The following is a 15698-nucleotide window of genomic DNA, read 5'->3' on the forward strand; positions in this document are numbered from 1 at the left end:
ATCAGAGAGCGATGGTGTCCCATTTTCTCCACACTCACAGCTTGACATTTCTTACTCCAGGCTGATAAACCCCTATAGATGCATGAGGTTCTCTTGCGTGCGTGATGGTCGAGTCGTTTGTGGTCTAATCTCTGTTGTGAGAGTAGAATGTACATAATGTACAAATACTTCTCATGCATTTGTCTCTGTTAACTCCCCATATTGTAAAAGACCTCAAGAATTGTGAAGTAATATACATCAAATATTGCAACGACCAAGAAAAATGGTCAGCATCTCAATTTTCTCAAATTTCAAATGCTTCCAAACAAGCTTTGTTTTGCGTCGATGACAAAGTTGTAGACTCGTCATTCTTTCGAACAGCTTCCAGATGTAGCCACCTGGAATGTTTCTCCCAACAGTCCTGAAGGAGCTTCCACAAGTTGTGGGCACAAGTTGGCCACCTTGCTCTTACTCTTCACTGCGCTCCATATTTTTCCTTGTACATGAGATAATACTACATGACCTCAAGGTGTGCGTAGGGTCATTTTCTTGCTGCAAAACAAATTATATTCAATCGTCACGTCCAGGCTTTTGACTGCTACTGTACGTGCTCCTGCTTTTCTGAGCACCTCAACACTGTTGCGTGTTGTACAGTGTGTCTGCAGAAGTTAAATAAACCGTTTGCAGTCTTCCTTTTTCTAATCCTCTGTTTCCCATAAGTCCTCTATGTTAAGTGTTCTAGAAGGTAGTAAATTGTCTGCTGGGAATGTTACCAAGACATCTGTTATCCCCATGACAGGAAACCGAGGGCGTCTTCAGTATTTACTTCTGTTGCCGCTTCTGAATGCGCATGCAGCTGGTGTTGATTAATATAACAGGAAATGCAACAAACAAGCCACTTTCAGCTCTCTTAATGACAGTCGGGGAATATTTGGGATTCTCTTTCTGACTCGTTTTGGCAACGAGTGTTGCTGATAGACCAGAGTAGGCTTTGATCTGTGGACATCAGGAGTTCCACACCAGATAACTCTGAACTTCACTGGCCTTTGAAAATTAGCGATTGGTATTTCTTTGAATTTGCTCTGGCGTGGAGAAGTTAGAAGATGGGTTTGTAGAGATGGGGTCTTTATTATCCTTCAGCTTGGTCTTTTTCTGGATATCGGACGTGGTGCTGGCACCAAGACCCCACCCTTATCGAGATCTGTTTCCCGGTAACCCTCTCCACCTCCGAACGCATCCGCAGATTATCCGCAGGGTTGTGAACATGCAAGGAGCTCAATGGTGCCCATGCCGGTCAACAGATGGTCTAATCCCACAGCCAATTAGCTGACTAAACAGTGGACAGAGAAAGATCCCGTTAATGAAGCGGCCGTTCTCAAGATCCTGCAGGATTTATGGGTGCCTGATTCCCCCGACGGCCCCTCCCTCAGCACAGACGTGAGCTGAAGGTGAACCAGACTTCCCATTCTCGTCCTTCCATGCCAGATCTCTGTGTGGTGCCACCATGGTCCTGCTGTGGGCCAAGCTGGTGCAGTTTGGCATATCCTCTGCGAAGGGCAGTGCCATCTATAAGAAATGTCTGCGTTTATGTGTGTTTTGTTGTGTTTCTTTGTTTTGTTTTTAACATTGTGGAGGCGCGACTGAGTGCCAAGTGATGGGCTGGTATCCTGACCAAAGCCGCACCTTGATTTGCAAGCAGTGCATTCTGGGATACAGTCGGCAGTTGTCGCAGATGCTTTAATACGGTGTTTCTCAACCAGTCCTCAGGGACCTTCAGACGGTCCGTGTTTCTGCTCCATCCCAGCTCCCAGCACACCTGTACCAGCTATTCAGAGTTTTTAATTGGCTGGGAGCCAGGAGGGAGCAAAACCCGCAGACTGCCTGGGGGTCCCAGAGGACTGGGTTGAGAACCTGCTCCGTTAATGAACAGAACGGGCTGAAACGGAAGCAATGAGTCTGGACTCTTTGAGGTTCCTTAATGGAGACTCGTCGCAGCGAAGGCAGCCGGAGCTAATGCCGATTGTCACGTCAAGTAGAAAACGGAAAGGGGGGGGGGGGGGGGAGGGAGAATTGTGATGACTAATGGTGGAACATTACGCCGTTAAAGATGATCGTTCCCATTTGCAGGAGCCTGAGGGCATCCTGAAGGAATCCATTTAAAACGCTTCTCCCAGACAAATGTGCACAAAGATATGCCTGCATTAATGGCATTATAAGTGAATTTTAGCCCTTGTTTAGTAACGGCGCTAAGTCTCAAAAGCAAGGCGTTTCTTAATACCGGACTGTACCGAATAGCCTAATGAGTTTTTGTCTTTAATGGGTAGGAATCACCATTTCTGTGCTAAGAATAATGGCGAGTCCAAATGGATATGCAGCTTTCAGCAAGTTTCTCAGCCCTGCTGCAATTCTGTGTCACAGGAAGTTCGTATCTCGAACAAATCTGCGGTCTTTCGCACACACATTTTCTCTTTTTTATTAAATGTCTTTTTTTGACTGACTCATTCAGTTCTGTTCTTGCCATTTTGCTATTAATTGCATTATAGTCATTGGCTCCCATAGGGATACCAAGCATGGATGTTTTATGTTTTATGTGATAGCGAAGGTGTTGCGAATTAAAAAGCACCCAACGACACTGCTTGTGAATGAACTTTTTTTCTCTCTAAGACTATTTGGGTTTCAGTTTATTACTACTTGAATGTTGTACTTAAAACTACTGACTGTAAACAAATAGCATAATGATTTTTCTTATATCCAATAAATTTGCCAAATTTTCATTCAATTAAGCAAGCGTCCAAAGACTTTCTGTGAGCACTACATTAAATGTATCTGTTTATTGGATGTTTGGTTACCAGTTTGTTCATCGAATGCTTTTGTCGCAATTGCTTTGTTAAAACGGGGTGAATTTCCCCTCCCTGCCTCTAAGTGGCAGCAAACTCCAGCTTCTCCTTCCTTGAAGCGACATCATCCACCTTCAGGTGTCAGAGTCTCAGCAGGTTCAGTGTATTAGTCAGCCAGGAAGGTATTATCATTCCAGATGAGGTTCCCTGTTGTAAGCACAGTTATGTTCTTTTGTCTTGTGGGTGGGGGCGTGTGGATCACGTGGCTGAAGGTCTTGTACTGAACAGGCTGGTCTCTCCTCTGTCCTTTCTGCCCTTTTTTTTTTTTCTTGGTGGGATGGTGTCCAAAGGAGGGAGAGTGATCGGCACCACAGTGCGAATAATTAAACCGAACCGCAGGTGCCTGCTAGATTCGGCATCCGTCTTCCTTAAAATGAGAGCGAGGAGCAGCGCCTGTATTATGGCCGTCTCTTCCAGGTGTGCCGTGCTTAGACGAAGGCCGTCTTTCACAGGCAGCTTTAGGGCGCCGTGCGTGGTTTGGGTCGCCCCGGAAGTAAAAAAACGCTCCCTTGCATCCGGGCTTTAAAAAAATAAAAAAACCTGCTGTGTAGCTTTTTTAATTTAATTTTTTTTTTTTGATTTGGAGTGTGCGGGTTCCAGTGATGTATATTCTGTAGTGGTGCCGCCCCCCCCCCCCCCAAACAAAAAGGAAGCGGTCAGTGTTGGCTGACCTGTGAGCCTGGCCTTGGAGGTCTGCTCCATGTCCCTGACTGTCTCTCTGCTTATGTGTTGATCTCTGGTTTTCCATTTGGCGTCCTCTGTCTGGGGTCCTTCTGGAGAAGGTGGTATGTCTGGGGGGGGGGGGGCTCTCCCTGCCCGCCCCAGCTGTCCTCAGCCTCATTAGAGCCCGTCAGCCTGGCTGTACCTGCCTCCCCAGACAGTCCGTGGCTGTGTCTTCTCTCGGCAGGCTGTCTTGGTGTGGAGGTGGGGGGTGGTATGGCGGGGGTCGGCTGGTCAGTCGCTGACATTAACCCCCAGCCCCCGCTACCTTACAGCACCCAAGAGCTGCCCCGGCCAATTTATCCCTGTGCTGTCATTTCCACGGCCAATTTCTAAGAGATGATTCTCATCAGAAGCTGAATCGGAATGTGGTGTTTCCTAGTTTGACCGGATAGGCAGAGTGTAGATGAGAATGTCCCTGGGGGTGTCGATGGGGGGTGTCAATGATTGAGGTGACTTCTGTATCAGATGGCTGGTCAGGGACTGGGATCGAATTCTGGGTGATGGAGATGGGTGCATTTAGTTGTGGTTGGTGTTATTAATTTCATTATGCTTCTTAAAGCTAATATTTAATTAGTGTTATTGTGCTGTCTTTAAACATCAGTAGAGGACTTGGGGTGGAGTCTGCGCGGCAACATTTTTGCAGCGTTTTTTCTTTCTTTGACCACTAGAGGTCTCTCTCGTATTTCGTCTCTCTACACTGTAGGTGGAAGTTGAATGTTGAGACATGGTGAGTGTGTATGTGATGTATATAAAAACATGTTGCTGACTAATGTATGTGTAGTATGTCCTTTGGCTGTTGCATGCTGATTAGTATATAGTGATATTACAATGTGGGCAGTATGTTTAATTAAGAGATTAAATAAAAGTAAAGCACTGTTTTCTGTCGCCCAAGTGTCAGTGACCATGTGACCTGCACTGAAATTCACTTTGATTTCCCTGAGCTGTTGGCCCTGCAGTCCACTTGGTGAAAGTGTGCAAAAGGTCACAACTAGTCGTATAAAATGCATTGTTTCCAGTTCTCATTTCCCAGTACAGAGTTTTCGCTCTTGATGTCCGAAACCTAATGGCATTTTCTGAAAGCTATATCATGTCAGACTTCCACATGAAACAAAAATACCTCGGCTCCCGGCTCTCAAACTATATGAAATCTCCAGAAAATTGCTGGGGGGAAAAAAATTTAGTCATCAATGGATTTTAATTCCTGAAACAATGCAAAAGGCTTCTTTTTATCCCTAATCTGCAGGCACTGCTTAAGGTCTGAAGGGGAAGTATTGTGACCTCAGTTAATGGTTTTCGAACTGTATGGAAATTTGATTTGCAAACAGAAAGGGGCGTGCTAGTCCGTAGCCTGTGCTTTCAGTGTCGAATGCTTCTGTGATGTGCTTTAGAAACCATGCGCTCTTCCTCCCTGGAACGAGTGTCACAGACTGCGTCCCTTGGAGCTCAATGTGGCACCTGGGGCATTCAATTTCCTCGGTTCGGAACGTGGCACTCGGTTGCGGATTGAGGTGGGTTCCTCTCGTCCCCATTCTGTTTGTTCGCAGGCACATCTGCTCCGAAGAATAACTCCGCTCTAGCGTTACCCGAACTTGTGTGTGAAAACGAGGAGTGACAATGACAATGATTACTGGGACTGGGGGCACCTCTGCCTGAGAGGGGTGGGCTGACGCAAGGGGGAGTCTTTTTACTTTGACTGATCACTATCATTATTGTGATAAATAACGGCGGAACCCAGGAAGCAGCGGCCCCCAAACCCCAAGAGGATGCTGGGCTCGCATTCACCCTCTGTTTTTCATAGCTGTCGACGTTAGTCTGTCAGCTTGGGATCTGCCTGTGTTGGTCTGCCATGGGACGCGCAGAGGCAGGGCCTGCAAACAACCTCCACCGCTGTGTAAATTCCACCCCCGCACCAAGAATGCAGGTCTAGGTGAATAATGGAACCCAAAAAAAGTCATGCGTCCTGATGTCTTGGAGAGCGCCACCCGGTGGCGATTAGCGGCCCTACTGCCAGCCACTCGACAAACTAGCTATGGTATTGAGTGGTGTGGAATGCTTGTTTACATGAAAGCGAGTGGTGAAGGTCAGTCGGGGAAAGCAGACCTGTTTATGAGCCGCGGCAGGCCTGCGGGGTTGAGCGTGGCCTGCTGTCTTCCGGACGTTTATCGGAAATGGCCTGCATTAGTTGTGATGCTCTCTCTGTGTTCTCCCCCATAGGTACGCCATTCCCCCTGAGCACGGCAAACGGCTGGAGCGATTGGCCATAGGTGAGGACGCCCGCCTGACTCAGAACAACTACGTCCCTTTCCTACGTGTGTCTCCCCCCCTGCATCTGTGCTGTGTAGTGCACCCGCTGTCCATCTTTGGGTGTATGACGATTATAGTTGTGGTGGGGCTTGGGGACGATGTAGTTTAGTTTGCTTTTGTGTGTGTGTGTGTGTGTGTGTGTGTGTGTGTGGCAGGGGGCTGTTATTGCTGGATTTCATAAATATAGCCCCTGATTGCAGGCTGTCCGAGCTGCTCGCCCGCTGATATATGAAACGAGTCGAAGCCGGCGTATTTCCCATAATCCCCTCCTGGCACTGTAATTATCCCACTCGCTCTTTATGCACCAGCGCCTTTGCCTCGGCCCGTCGCTGCGATCGCGCTCCACCGCAGAGCCAGTGAGCGTTGTTTCTAGAAGACGCCATCCGTGCCCCTTATAGCTTTGTTCTGCACCAGTCGAATTACCCATGTTGTCCTTTCGCTGTACATACTGGTGACAATCAAAATGAAAGGCTATCAGGAAGCCTCGGGATCTGTGGTCCCTTGATCCAGTCCTCCTAAATGGATCAGGTCCGACCAGAGCTGAAAGGACGTGATTTTTTTTTTTTCCCATCCGGAATCCAGCATGCTTGTTATTCCCATATGTCCATACTTGCGGCTGGCTATGGAGTAAATGGCTCGCGCTGAACAAATAGTGATGTCTGAAGCAGAATCCCGAGTGTGTCGATAAACGCCGCCCCCTCAGGACCTGCGGGAGTGTGTCGGGGGGGGCTGTTTCACCATTGGAAATTAGTCAGACAGGTGAGGGCGGGGTGGGTGTTGAAGACGTGCTCCATTTGTCACACATTAATGGGAAAATGTGGTGATATATATATCATAATGGTTGCAGGAAGGATCCTACTGCCTTTCTGCCTCCTTTCTCCATTTACATTTTATTTATTAAGCAGTCGGCTTTATCCAAAATGGCCTGCCTTTTGGAGAAGGGGGGTTAGCAATGGGCGATAGGGGCCTCGCTCAAGGACCCGACAGTGAAATCAGTCTGCAAAGCCTAGGATTTGAACCAATGACCTTCTGATCACAAGCACACCACCCTAACCCGCTGAGCTGCATTAGAGCCCCGTTTTTAATGCTATACCCATGAAATGGAATCTCTGGCACCACAGTCCTCCTGTTTAAAAAACCTAACCTAAAACAGCTAATCCTACGCTTTTTTTCCCCCCAGAATGCAGAACCCCTCCTTCGAGTTGAATTTTTTAATTGGTTTTTTTTTCCGTTGAGCTTGGCTGTCTTTCTGCTGTCGCGGTGCTCAAGCCAAGACCGGATCCTGTGTTTCCAAAAAACACAGACGCCGCGTTTGAATGGATGCTCTTTTGCGGAAGGCTTAAGCTTTTCGACTGGGAACACTGGTATTGGCGTGGCCGTCTTCTTATTCAAGTTGGGGTAGAATTTTTTAAATTGATTTTAAGAAGGTTCCAGGCCTCTTGTCCTGTTACCCCATACCGAATTAGCAGCTCAAAGATGGATGGATGAATGGATTTTTACAAATTTTATTTTAATGAGTTTAACAAGCAGTGATTGGCACTAATTAAGAGCGGCGTCCTTGTCATATGATTTACATGATACACGTATTGGAATAAACCAATATACCTACTTGGGGGTGGCATTGAGCAATATGTCTATGAAAATATAGGAGAAATGGCAAAGTGTATTGGTAGGGGCGGTATGTGCCTCAGCAGGGTAAGTCTCTTACATGTGATCAGAAGGTGGTTGGTCTCGGCAGATTAGCCACACGTCCGTGGGCCCTTGAATAAGACCCTTAGCTCCCCCCCCGGGTGCAGCAGTGTGGCTGCCCCTTCTCTCTGGCTCCCCGTTCCACACTCATCTGTATGGAGGCCAAGATGGGGCAAAATGGAAAAACGGAATTCCCACAGGGATACGTAAAGTATTTCTTGTGTGTGTGTGCGTGTGTGTGTTTTTTTTTTTCTTTCTGGTCACCTAAGCCAACAAATATGGCGTCTGAAACCCGTAAACATGGTGACAAATGGCCTGTGATTATCAGATTGTGTGGCCTATAACCCGCTTGTTCCTGACCCTTGAAAATCTGGCCCTGTATATCTGATGTGTTGAAGCTCGGATGTGCAGTAGATTTATCCTGTGAAGCTTCACAGTGGATATACTTTTTGGTATTGCCGGTATTCCCATCTTTCCACCGGCACACGCATTCCTCAGCCGGCACAAATATGGCATGCGGGTTCCGGGAGAGTGTATTGTTCCTCGAAACATCGCTGTCAGCCGTGATTATTATTTTTTTAACCATTTATAACTCAATCTAAGCTAATTTATGGCTCAGCAGGACCTGGGGGTGCCTAAAACATTACGTAGAACGTGGGTATTCATGTCATCGTTCCATCTCCGTTTCATGTGTTTTGTAAAGAGACTGTCAGATCAGTCTCCGGTAATAAACGTTTTGCTCTCAGGAGCAGCAGGTCAGGTTTGGGGTTTATGAAGCCCACTGACCTGTCTACCTTTCCTGGGGAGTCCTTCAGCCCCCTTCTGGGGGCTTTCCCAGCTAATAAATGTGATTGCCATCCTTTCTGCTTCCTTCCAAGGTTTCTTCCCTAATAGCTTCAAAGGCTGCGAGGCCTTCCTCCGTCACAAGATGACCCTGATCTCTCCATCCATCTTGAAGAAGTATAGCATCCCCTTCGACAAGGTATCTAAGACCCCACACTCCATCTGCCTGCATGCTGTGGGAGACGTTTGATTTTAGGGATATAACAACTGCCTGTGTGAGATTCTCCTGTACACCTGTGCACCCGGCTGCCCTCTCTACCGATTTTAATTACATTTATTAATATTATGAAGTCTTTTTAAAATATGTAAACCACGACGCTAAACTGAAGCAAAATATATTTCTCATTAAAATCCTCCATAAAGAACTATAAATACCATTAGACTGTGTAAAATCTAATTAAGTTCTTTTGTGCTTTTAGAAATAATTTGTTTTCTGTAATGAACACTTCTGCAGGAACAGACGAGTATTGTTTTTTATTTTTAAATTCCTTTAATGTGTGTTTTTTTTGCTCCAGGCAATGCAGAGTTAACCCTAGTATCCAGTGAGGAATAGAGAGGAGGGAATGCGTGTGTTTGTGCGTGGATTAGGTTTATGTTGCATTGTGGGGACCATTTTCACATTTTTCAGGTCCCTACAAACATTTGTGAATGAAATCAAGAAACTAAAAATGCCAAAAGTCACATATTTTGTATGGTTACTTATGGATAAGGTTGGGGTAGGGGTGAAACTCATGCTGTGATTTCCCCCATAGAAGTGAATGGAGAGTCCCCACAAAGATACAACTACAAACGTGTGTGTTTGCGTGCGCATGAGAGAGGGGGAGAGAGAGACTGTGTGTGCCTGAGAGACGGGGCAGTACAGCGTCCCTCGTGTCTGCCCTCCTGCGGGCCGTGCTTGCCGCACGTTTCCCGGACCTCGGGGTTTTGCTACCTCGCTCGCTCTCACCCGCCATGTCGCCTCTGCCAAGCACACCTGCCAGCCCCAGCTGTGGTTTCAGTCAGGCCGCACCCGGCCGCCTGGCTGCCAGCAAATTAGACACGGCACTGCCTCTCCCGGTTAATGAATGTTAGGAGTCATTGATCAAAGTCAGAATCGCATTCGAGCCCAAAATTAGCCAATTATATCTTTTTTTTTTTTTTTTTTTTCTCTTCCCCTCCCTCAAAGATGCGTCTCTATTTGGCTGGCCAAAATAATCTCTCCATTTAATTTACGGGGTATCCACGAGCCGCTCCTGAGGTGTGGGAGCAGGGCTGCTGTCACGCTTGAAGTAAACAGCCTCTTCAGTTGAGCGGTAAAGAGCTACAGAGCTGTTAGTGTCTCAACCTGGCAAGATTGAGCGTGCTTATGGTAAACCCACCAATCAGGGTGAAGACTGTGGGCGGGGCTCGAGGCCCTTCAGTCTTTGTGCCAATCGGGTGGCTATGCCCCCCCAAGAGCCCATTATCCATCACTACAAGCCCAAACGGCCAAGTGAAGAATCGCGGAGCGTGGCAGAGGCATTGTCGCCCCTCCCCCAACGGGAGCCCGCCTGCGGGGCTTTGCCATGCCAGGCTGGTGATGCAAGCGTGGCTCTGTGGCTAACAGACGCTCTCCTGCAGGACCACAGCCTAAACAATGTTTATTTTTTTATGCATTTGTCATGTAGGAGCTGTGGGAGACTGGGGCGTCCTCAGCTTGCCTGAGCATAATTACAGATTTTTGGTTCGTTTTAAAGTCGCCCCTGCAGCTGAGAACATGCTGTTCAGTTTGTAGCGGGGCCTATGTGCTGCGCCTCTAGGGGGCGCTGTGGAGTAAGTCGCCGCTTATCTGTCAGCCGCATTATGAATGATTTAATGCTCTTATCTGATCTCATGGCTGTACCTGGATATTATCAACGTCTTATACTGTAACTTTTTTAAATTCCTGGTCCCTGGATTTGGAACTGTTTTGGAATGCCTACCAAAGGTTCCATCGTGGCGTAATTGTCGCAGGTGCTGGTTGAGCTCATGTAAGGCCCAACCAGGTTGTTACTTTAGTCTGTCTTTGTGCGGCTAGTACCTCACAGCTGCTTGGGGAAGCGACAGAAAGCTTTTGGTTTTGTGAAGCCCTGTGGAGGAATTTTTTTTTTTTTCCAGGTTTTTAACTGAGGCGATCGAAGTTTGCTCAGTCATTTCTAAATGCACCTGAAAGTTTTACTGGGGCAGTTCAGGATAAGTGCCTTATTTAGGGCCAGAACATAGAGCTTAGTCACCCCGTCGCCCTTCTCCCAGCATGCTGTGAGTAAGGAGCCGCTCGGCCTGCTGAGCTAACAGCCATCCGGACAGGATCCACGTCCCCCTCCCCCTACCTCAGCGGCCGGCCTCGGGCAGAGCTCGGGGTGTGCTTCAGGCTGATAAGCCTGGCCGTGGATGGGGCTGCCAGTGTGCCTGGTCCACAAAGGCGCGACCTGTCAACCTTCCGGACTCCCCGCGCTTTCAACTTCTCGGGAGAGCTGGGGTGACTGCCTCAGCCGGCCGCTCGACCCGTGTTTGTAAAGATGCTCGCTGGTCTGAAATCGCGGCGGCTTCAAATCCCCGCATTCCCAATGGCTCGCTGTGACTGGAATATTTTCAAGGGGAAGCGTGACTGTGTCCAAATTGGGCCTGCAGATTAGGCAGGAAATGATGCTTTGGTCACTTGCAGGCTAAAATAAATAGTCCGGTATTTATTTAATAAGTTTCTGCTGTCTTCAGTGTTTAACCAGCTCACTATTTTACAGAAGCCCTCTTCATTGTCCACGTTAAATTAATGGGCACAGTGGCCATTTGGAGAAGGCTGACACCCATTTCCTGAGGTTTTTTGGAATCTGGGTCTCTTATCTGCTTTTTCTAGAAATGTCCAGCCCTGAAGGGGATAGAGTTCACCCATCCCTCAATGTTATAAAAATATGTGAATGCGATCAAAAAACTAATTATGCCAGAAATGTGGGTAGGGGTTAAGGTCTAGGGTCATGCCTGTAGAAATTAATGGAGTCCCCACAAAGATATAGACACCTAATCTGTGTGTGTGTGTGTATAAACACGGAATACGTACAAAAGGCAAAAGTTTAAAGCTGCATTCTGGCTATTTAAAATCCAGTGCGTCCTGACTTTCATGCTAATTTCACTTGACTGAAAATGTAATGTGGGGGATTGGAGCACGAATGCAGTGAATGCTTAACTAGGCCTGATTACAATTATATTAATATGGCTTGATTACAAGTCCTCATATTCAGGAAAACGCAATTATGTTGATTTACCCTTCAATGCATTTTGTTTTTTTTTTTTTTTTTTTATTTGTTAATGCTTCTCTCTCCTCTTACTCTTTGTCGGGCTTCTATGATTACCATTCATGACGTGCCGTCCATGACCTTTGACCTCTAGTAACCGACCTTCTTCCAGATTACCCAGGAGGCTGGAGAATTCATGATCACCTTTCCGTATAGCTACCACGCCGGCTTTAACCACGGCTTCAACTGCGCCGAGTCTACCAACTTCGCGAGCGTCAGGTGGATCGATTACGGCAAGGTGGCCACTCAGGTGAGTCTATGCTAACTAGCGTAACCGCTCGTGACCCCATCACTGACCTCACTCAGGGTGGCGGACACACAAGGTCGTTGATCTGTTTGTCAATGTTGGCTATGGTTTCTTGAAAACTGATCGCTTTGGTAGCCATCCCTAGGGTGTAGCCAGTGATGGCCAGATGAAGCTTCATGAACCATTTGCTGTATTTTCTGTCACCACTAGATGGCGCTCTCTATTCAAAAATGGGCTTAATGCATCCCCCCCCAGAACAAACCAAGAGCCCCATCTACTGGGGTAAAAAAATAACAACAAATCATATGGCCGTCACTGGTTGTAGCTCTTTGATTCTGATTGCATTTGTGATAAATAATTAGCTGGCAGACGTTGTGAATATTAGAGTTGCTTAAAGGCCCTGACTGATTTTGTGTGTTGTGTGCAGAAGCTAAGTAAAGGAGTGATTAATGTGTGTCGTGTGAATGTTGGAGACTGAACGTAACAAAACAACGTTCACACCAAAAATTAATCAAACGGCTCTCTGGAGACCTGTTTCCTGTTGGTACTCCTTGTCTTGCTGGCATCTCTCACGGAGGCTCTGAGATGTTACAGGAAATATCCGTGATACTTCAATGCCTTTTTAAAAAAAATTTAAGCAACTGCAACGTTTTATTTCCGAGGCGTGACTGTGTCAGCGACACTGCTGATGCGCTGAAATTCTACCCTGAATTGCTTAAATATTGGACTGGGATACTACCCTGTTCCCCGATTTCAGGAAGAGGTCAGAATTTGGTCGGTAATGTTTTGGTAATTTGTCTTTTTTTTTTTTTTTTTTAAAAGCGAGGAACCATTACTCCTCCGCTATGTCCAGGGTTCAGCTTTTTATTATCGGTCTGTCTGGCTGCATGTTTTTTTTTTCCGCCAAAATTGACTAACTGACAGAGATCAACCATCAAAAGGCCTTTTCAGTCAGATCTATGATGAGCAGCCAGTGAGATTCGGACGCTTGATCAATAAAATATGAAAGTTGACTTGAGCTGAGGGAGGGGGTGGGTGCGTGGGGGGTGGGGTAGGGGTTTGACTGTAGCTTAGGGAACCGTGTGGAATTTTTAACCGTGGGTTTCAAACTGAACCACACTTTGGGACTAATACTGCTGCTGTACGCATTTTAGCCCATGTGCAGACATGGCTTAGCTGTTATTCATGCAGGAGTCAGTCTGCCCCCATTTCTCTATACCGATGGTCACGGAATTATGAAATTTGAAACTGCACAAGGTAGGAGGAGTTTTCTGGCCATCTCGGGTGTCATGGGGGGCGGCCAGTTTATACTGGGTCACCATTAGGGTACAGAAACCTGAAAATCCATCAGGTTCATGTATGCAGTGTTCCACCCTTACAGATGGGGGGAGACGACACTGTTTCACTGTAACAAAGTGGCAGTCTCTTGGTATTGTCCCCTGCCTTCCTGTCACTTCACCTTCACTGTCAAACCGGGGCTGGGGGGCTAATCCTCTCAACACCATACAGATGTGCTGGCTTTTCCGGTAATACCCAGAAAGCAACTAGCCCCGTCCCTCACATTCTCATTTTCCGGCTTCTATGAGCCGCCTTGGCCGGCATGGAAATGTGGTGAGTAACGTGTGAGCTGCGCCTGCTTATCCCCTGTCATTAGCGCTCTTGAATCGTGGGCGTTTGCCGATGAACCAGGATGGATGGCCCTTGACCGGCTCAAATGTGCACCACTCGACATGGGCCGTAATGTGCAGGGTGCTTGCTGGAAATGGCCAGCGGTGGTCTGGGGGTCCGAGATTCATTTCCCCACCCCGGAGATCAGGTCGCTGTTGTGATCGAGGCCAGGGTTTTTCTTCTTCGGCGGTACCCTGGCAGCGTGGGCGTCCCGAAAGCGCCCGATTGGCCGGCTGAGCGCCTGTCATCACGTGAGATTCCATTCTGTTTCCTCCGACGGGCCGCTGGCGAGGTAATCCTCGTCCCTTAAATCAGAATCGGGGATAAAAAGAGCCACTTTCGAAGTGAGGTCGATTTTGATTACTGCGCCTTGAGGTGCGTTTTCAAGAAACGTTGTTATTGACAAGCGGTAAACCAGAGCATCTATGGAATTTTTTCCCCATAACATTTTCAAGGAGTAGCTGTCATTTAAAAAAAAAAAAGACGTGTTTGTAAATAAAATGTGTGGTGGTATTTTCTATTTTTTTATAATAATTTTTAAATCCTATTGTCTCTTTGCTCTTTGCTATTGCTGTTTTCGTGAAACATTGCTTTAAATTGGTACTTGGAACATCGCTGCCCTCTCCATGGCGACAGAACCTTCCATCTACAGCTGCTGATGTGTGAAGGAAGCACACAATCTTAAATACAGCACCACACTTAAATGGTCTGTCATCATCCAGAGCTTCCTGGGAGATGTTCCTGCATGTGAACTGTGTGCTAGTGGGTAGCGGATGTTATTCTCCGCTGTGGCGAAGGGGGTTAAAAGGGTATGTAGTCACACCTGACATGCGGAGTTGCATAAAACGTACAGGTAGGTCTCAGTTTTACGAGTTAATTCGTTCCAAATCGTTGCTCATTAATCAAGAACTCATAAACTAGGAAGTATTTTCCCATAGAAATGTCATAAAAAAAATATGACTTTGGTTCTAGTCATTTTTTTTTTCTGTAAATTTTTGCTAAATTCTATGTTTGTATTTATGTTGTTTGTTACGTTTAATCAAAAATATATGCACATTTCAACGAAAAAAAAATAATTCAGGTCGCTTTGATTTTCTGCTAATCAGACGCGTTTTTTCATGTTTCATGAGCTGGTGCGAATCGCTCACAAACGGCACGTAAGGTGAACCTGGTGTATTGGCGGGATCAGGTTGGGTTGCGAATTGAAGTGGTACAAATGGGGCACCATCGTGTAATATGCGGTAAAATGTAATGCTGCACGTGCACAGATGTGCCAGGTACGAATTCGGCATGTGCAGGCATATATTTCCCAAAGCGAAGTTGTCAGAACTTTTTTGGACGTTTCGGCGGTTTTTGGACACCATGCAATGTTGCGTGCATGTCCTGTGTTAGTGTTTTGGGAGTGCCGCCATTTTGCCACCGTCTACAACCCAGACCTGCACATCTTTTAAGCTCCTCCCAATTTGTGTGACTCGTCCCATTCTTGAGGCTCCAGGATTCGCGCCCCAGTGCCATCAGGCAGAGAATGGTATAAAAATGCTGCCGATTTTGGTCCTTTTCGTATTACTGGCAGGTAGCTATTAGGTCCTCATTCTGATTTTCAAAGTAGCATGAAATCAACATTTAGAAATCACTGGGTGACATCCAGCATAACGAAGAACCCCCCCCCCCTCCCCAAACGAGATTTACCGAATGTCAAGAAGTACAAAGGTGACATTTCTCCAGGTACGACGTCGTAAGTGATGGGGCTAATCGCTAAAGCCCCCTGCCATCCTGTTCCATATTGATTGAATCCACAGTAACTCCAATCACCCGCCTGCCTCCACAGCACGTACATGCGTGTGATGTGTTCCCAGTAGACCTATCTGCCAGCATCCTCTCCCACCTCTGTTTGCCTCCCCTGATCCATATAATTTGCCATTTATAAGTGCTTGGGTTGGATCAGACAACCGTTCCATGGGTGAGAGGAGCAGCACCCCCCACAGTCCCGTGCCCCCACCCTCGGTGGGACACTGGTGCTGTGATGGAGGACGTGATAGATCTGTTTGCTGCTCCGTTCAG

General features: G+C 47.0%; 1 protein-coding gene across 7 annotated transcripts in view; it reads left to right on the forward strand.

Moving 5' to 3' along the window:
• kdm4c (lysine (K)-specific demethylase 4C) overlaps positions 1-15698 on the forward strand; it is an 84045-nt gene that overhangs the window by 6782 nt on the left and 61565 nt on the right. For all 7 annotated transcript variants that reach the window (XM_048996640.1, XM_048996645.1, XM_048996643.1 and 4 more), the window contains exons 6-8: positions 5814-5863; positions 8471-8574; positions 11835-11972. In XM_048996640.1, the coding sequence (XP_048852597.1) occupies positions 5814-5863; positions 8471-8574; positions 11835-11972 (292 nt within the window). The remainder of the gene's footprint in view (positions 1-5813; positions 5864-8470; positions 8575-11834; positions 11973-15698) is intronic.

The sequence above is a fragment of the Brienomyrus brachyistius genome, chromosome 25 (genome assembly GCF_023856365.1).
Source record: "Brienomyrus brachyistius isolate T26 chromosome 25, BBRACH_0.4, whole genome shotgun sequence".
Classification (NCBI taxonomy): domain Eukaryota; kingdom Metazoa; phylum Chordata; class Actinopteri; order Osteoglossiformes; family Mormyridae; genus Brienomyrus; species Brienomyrus brachyistius.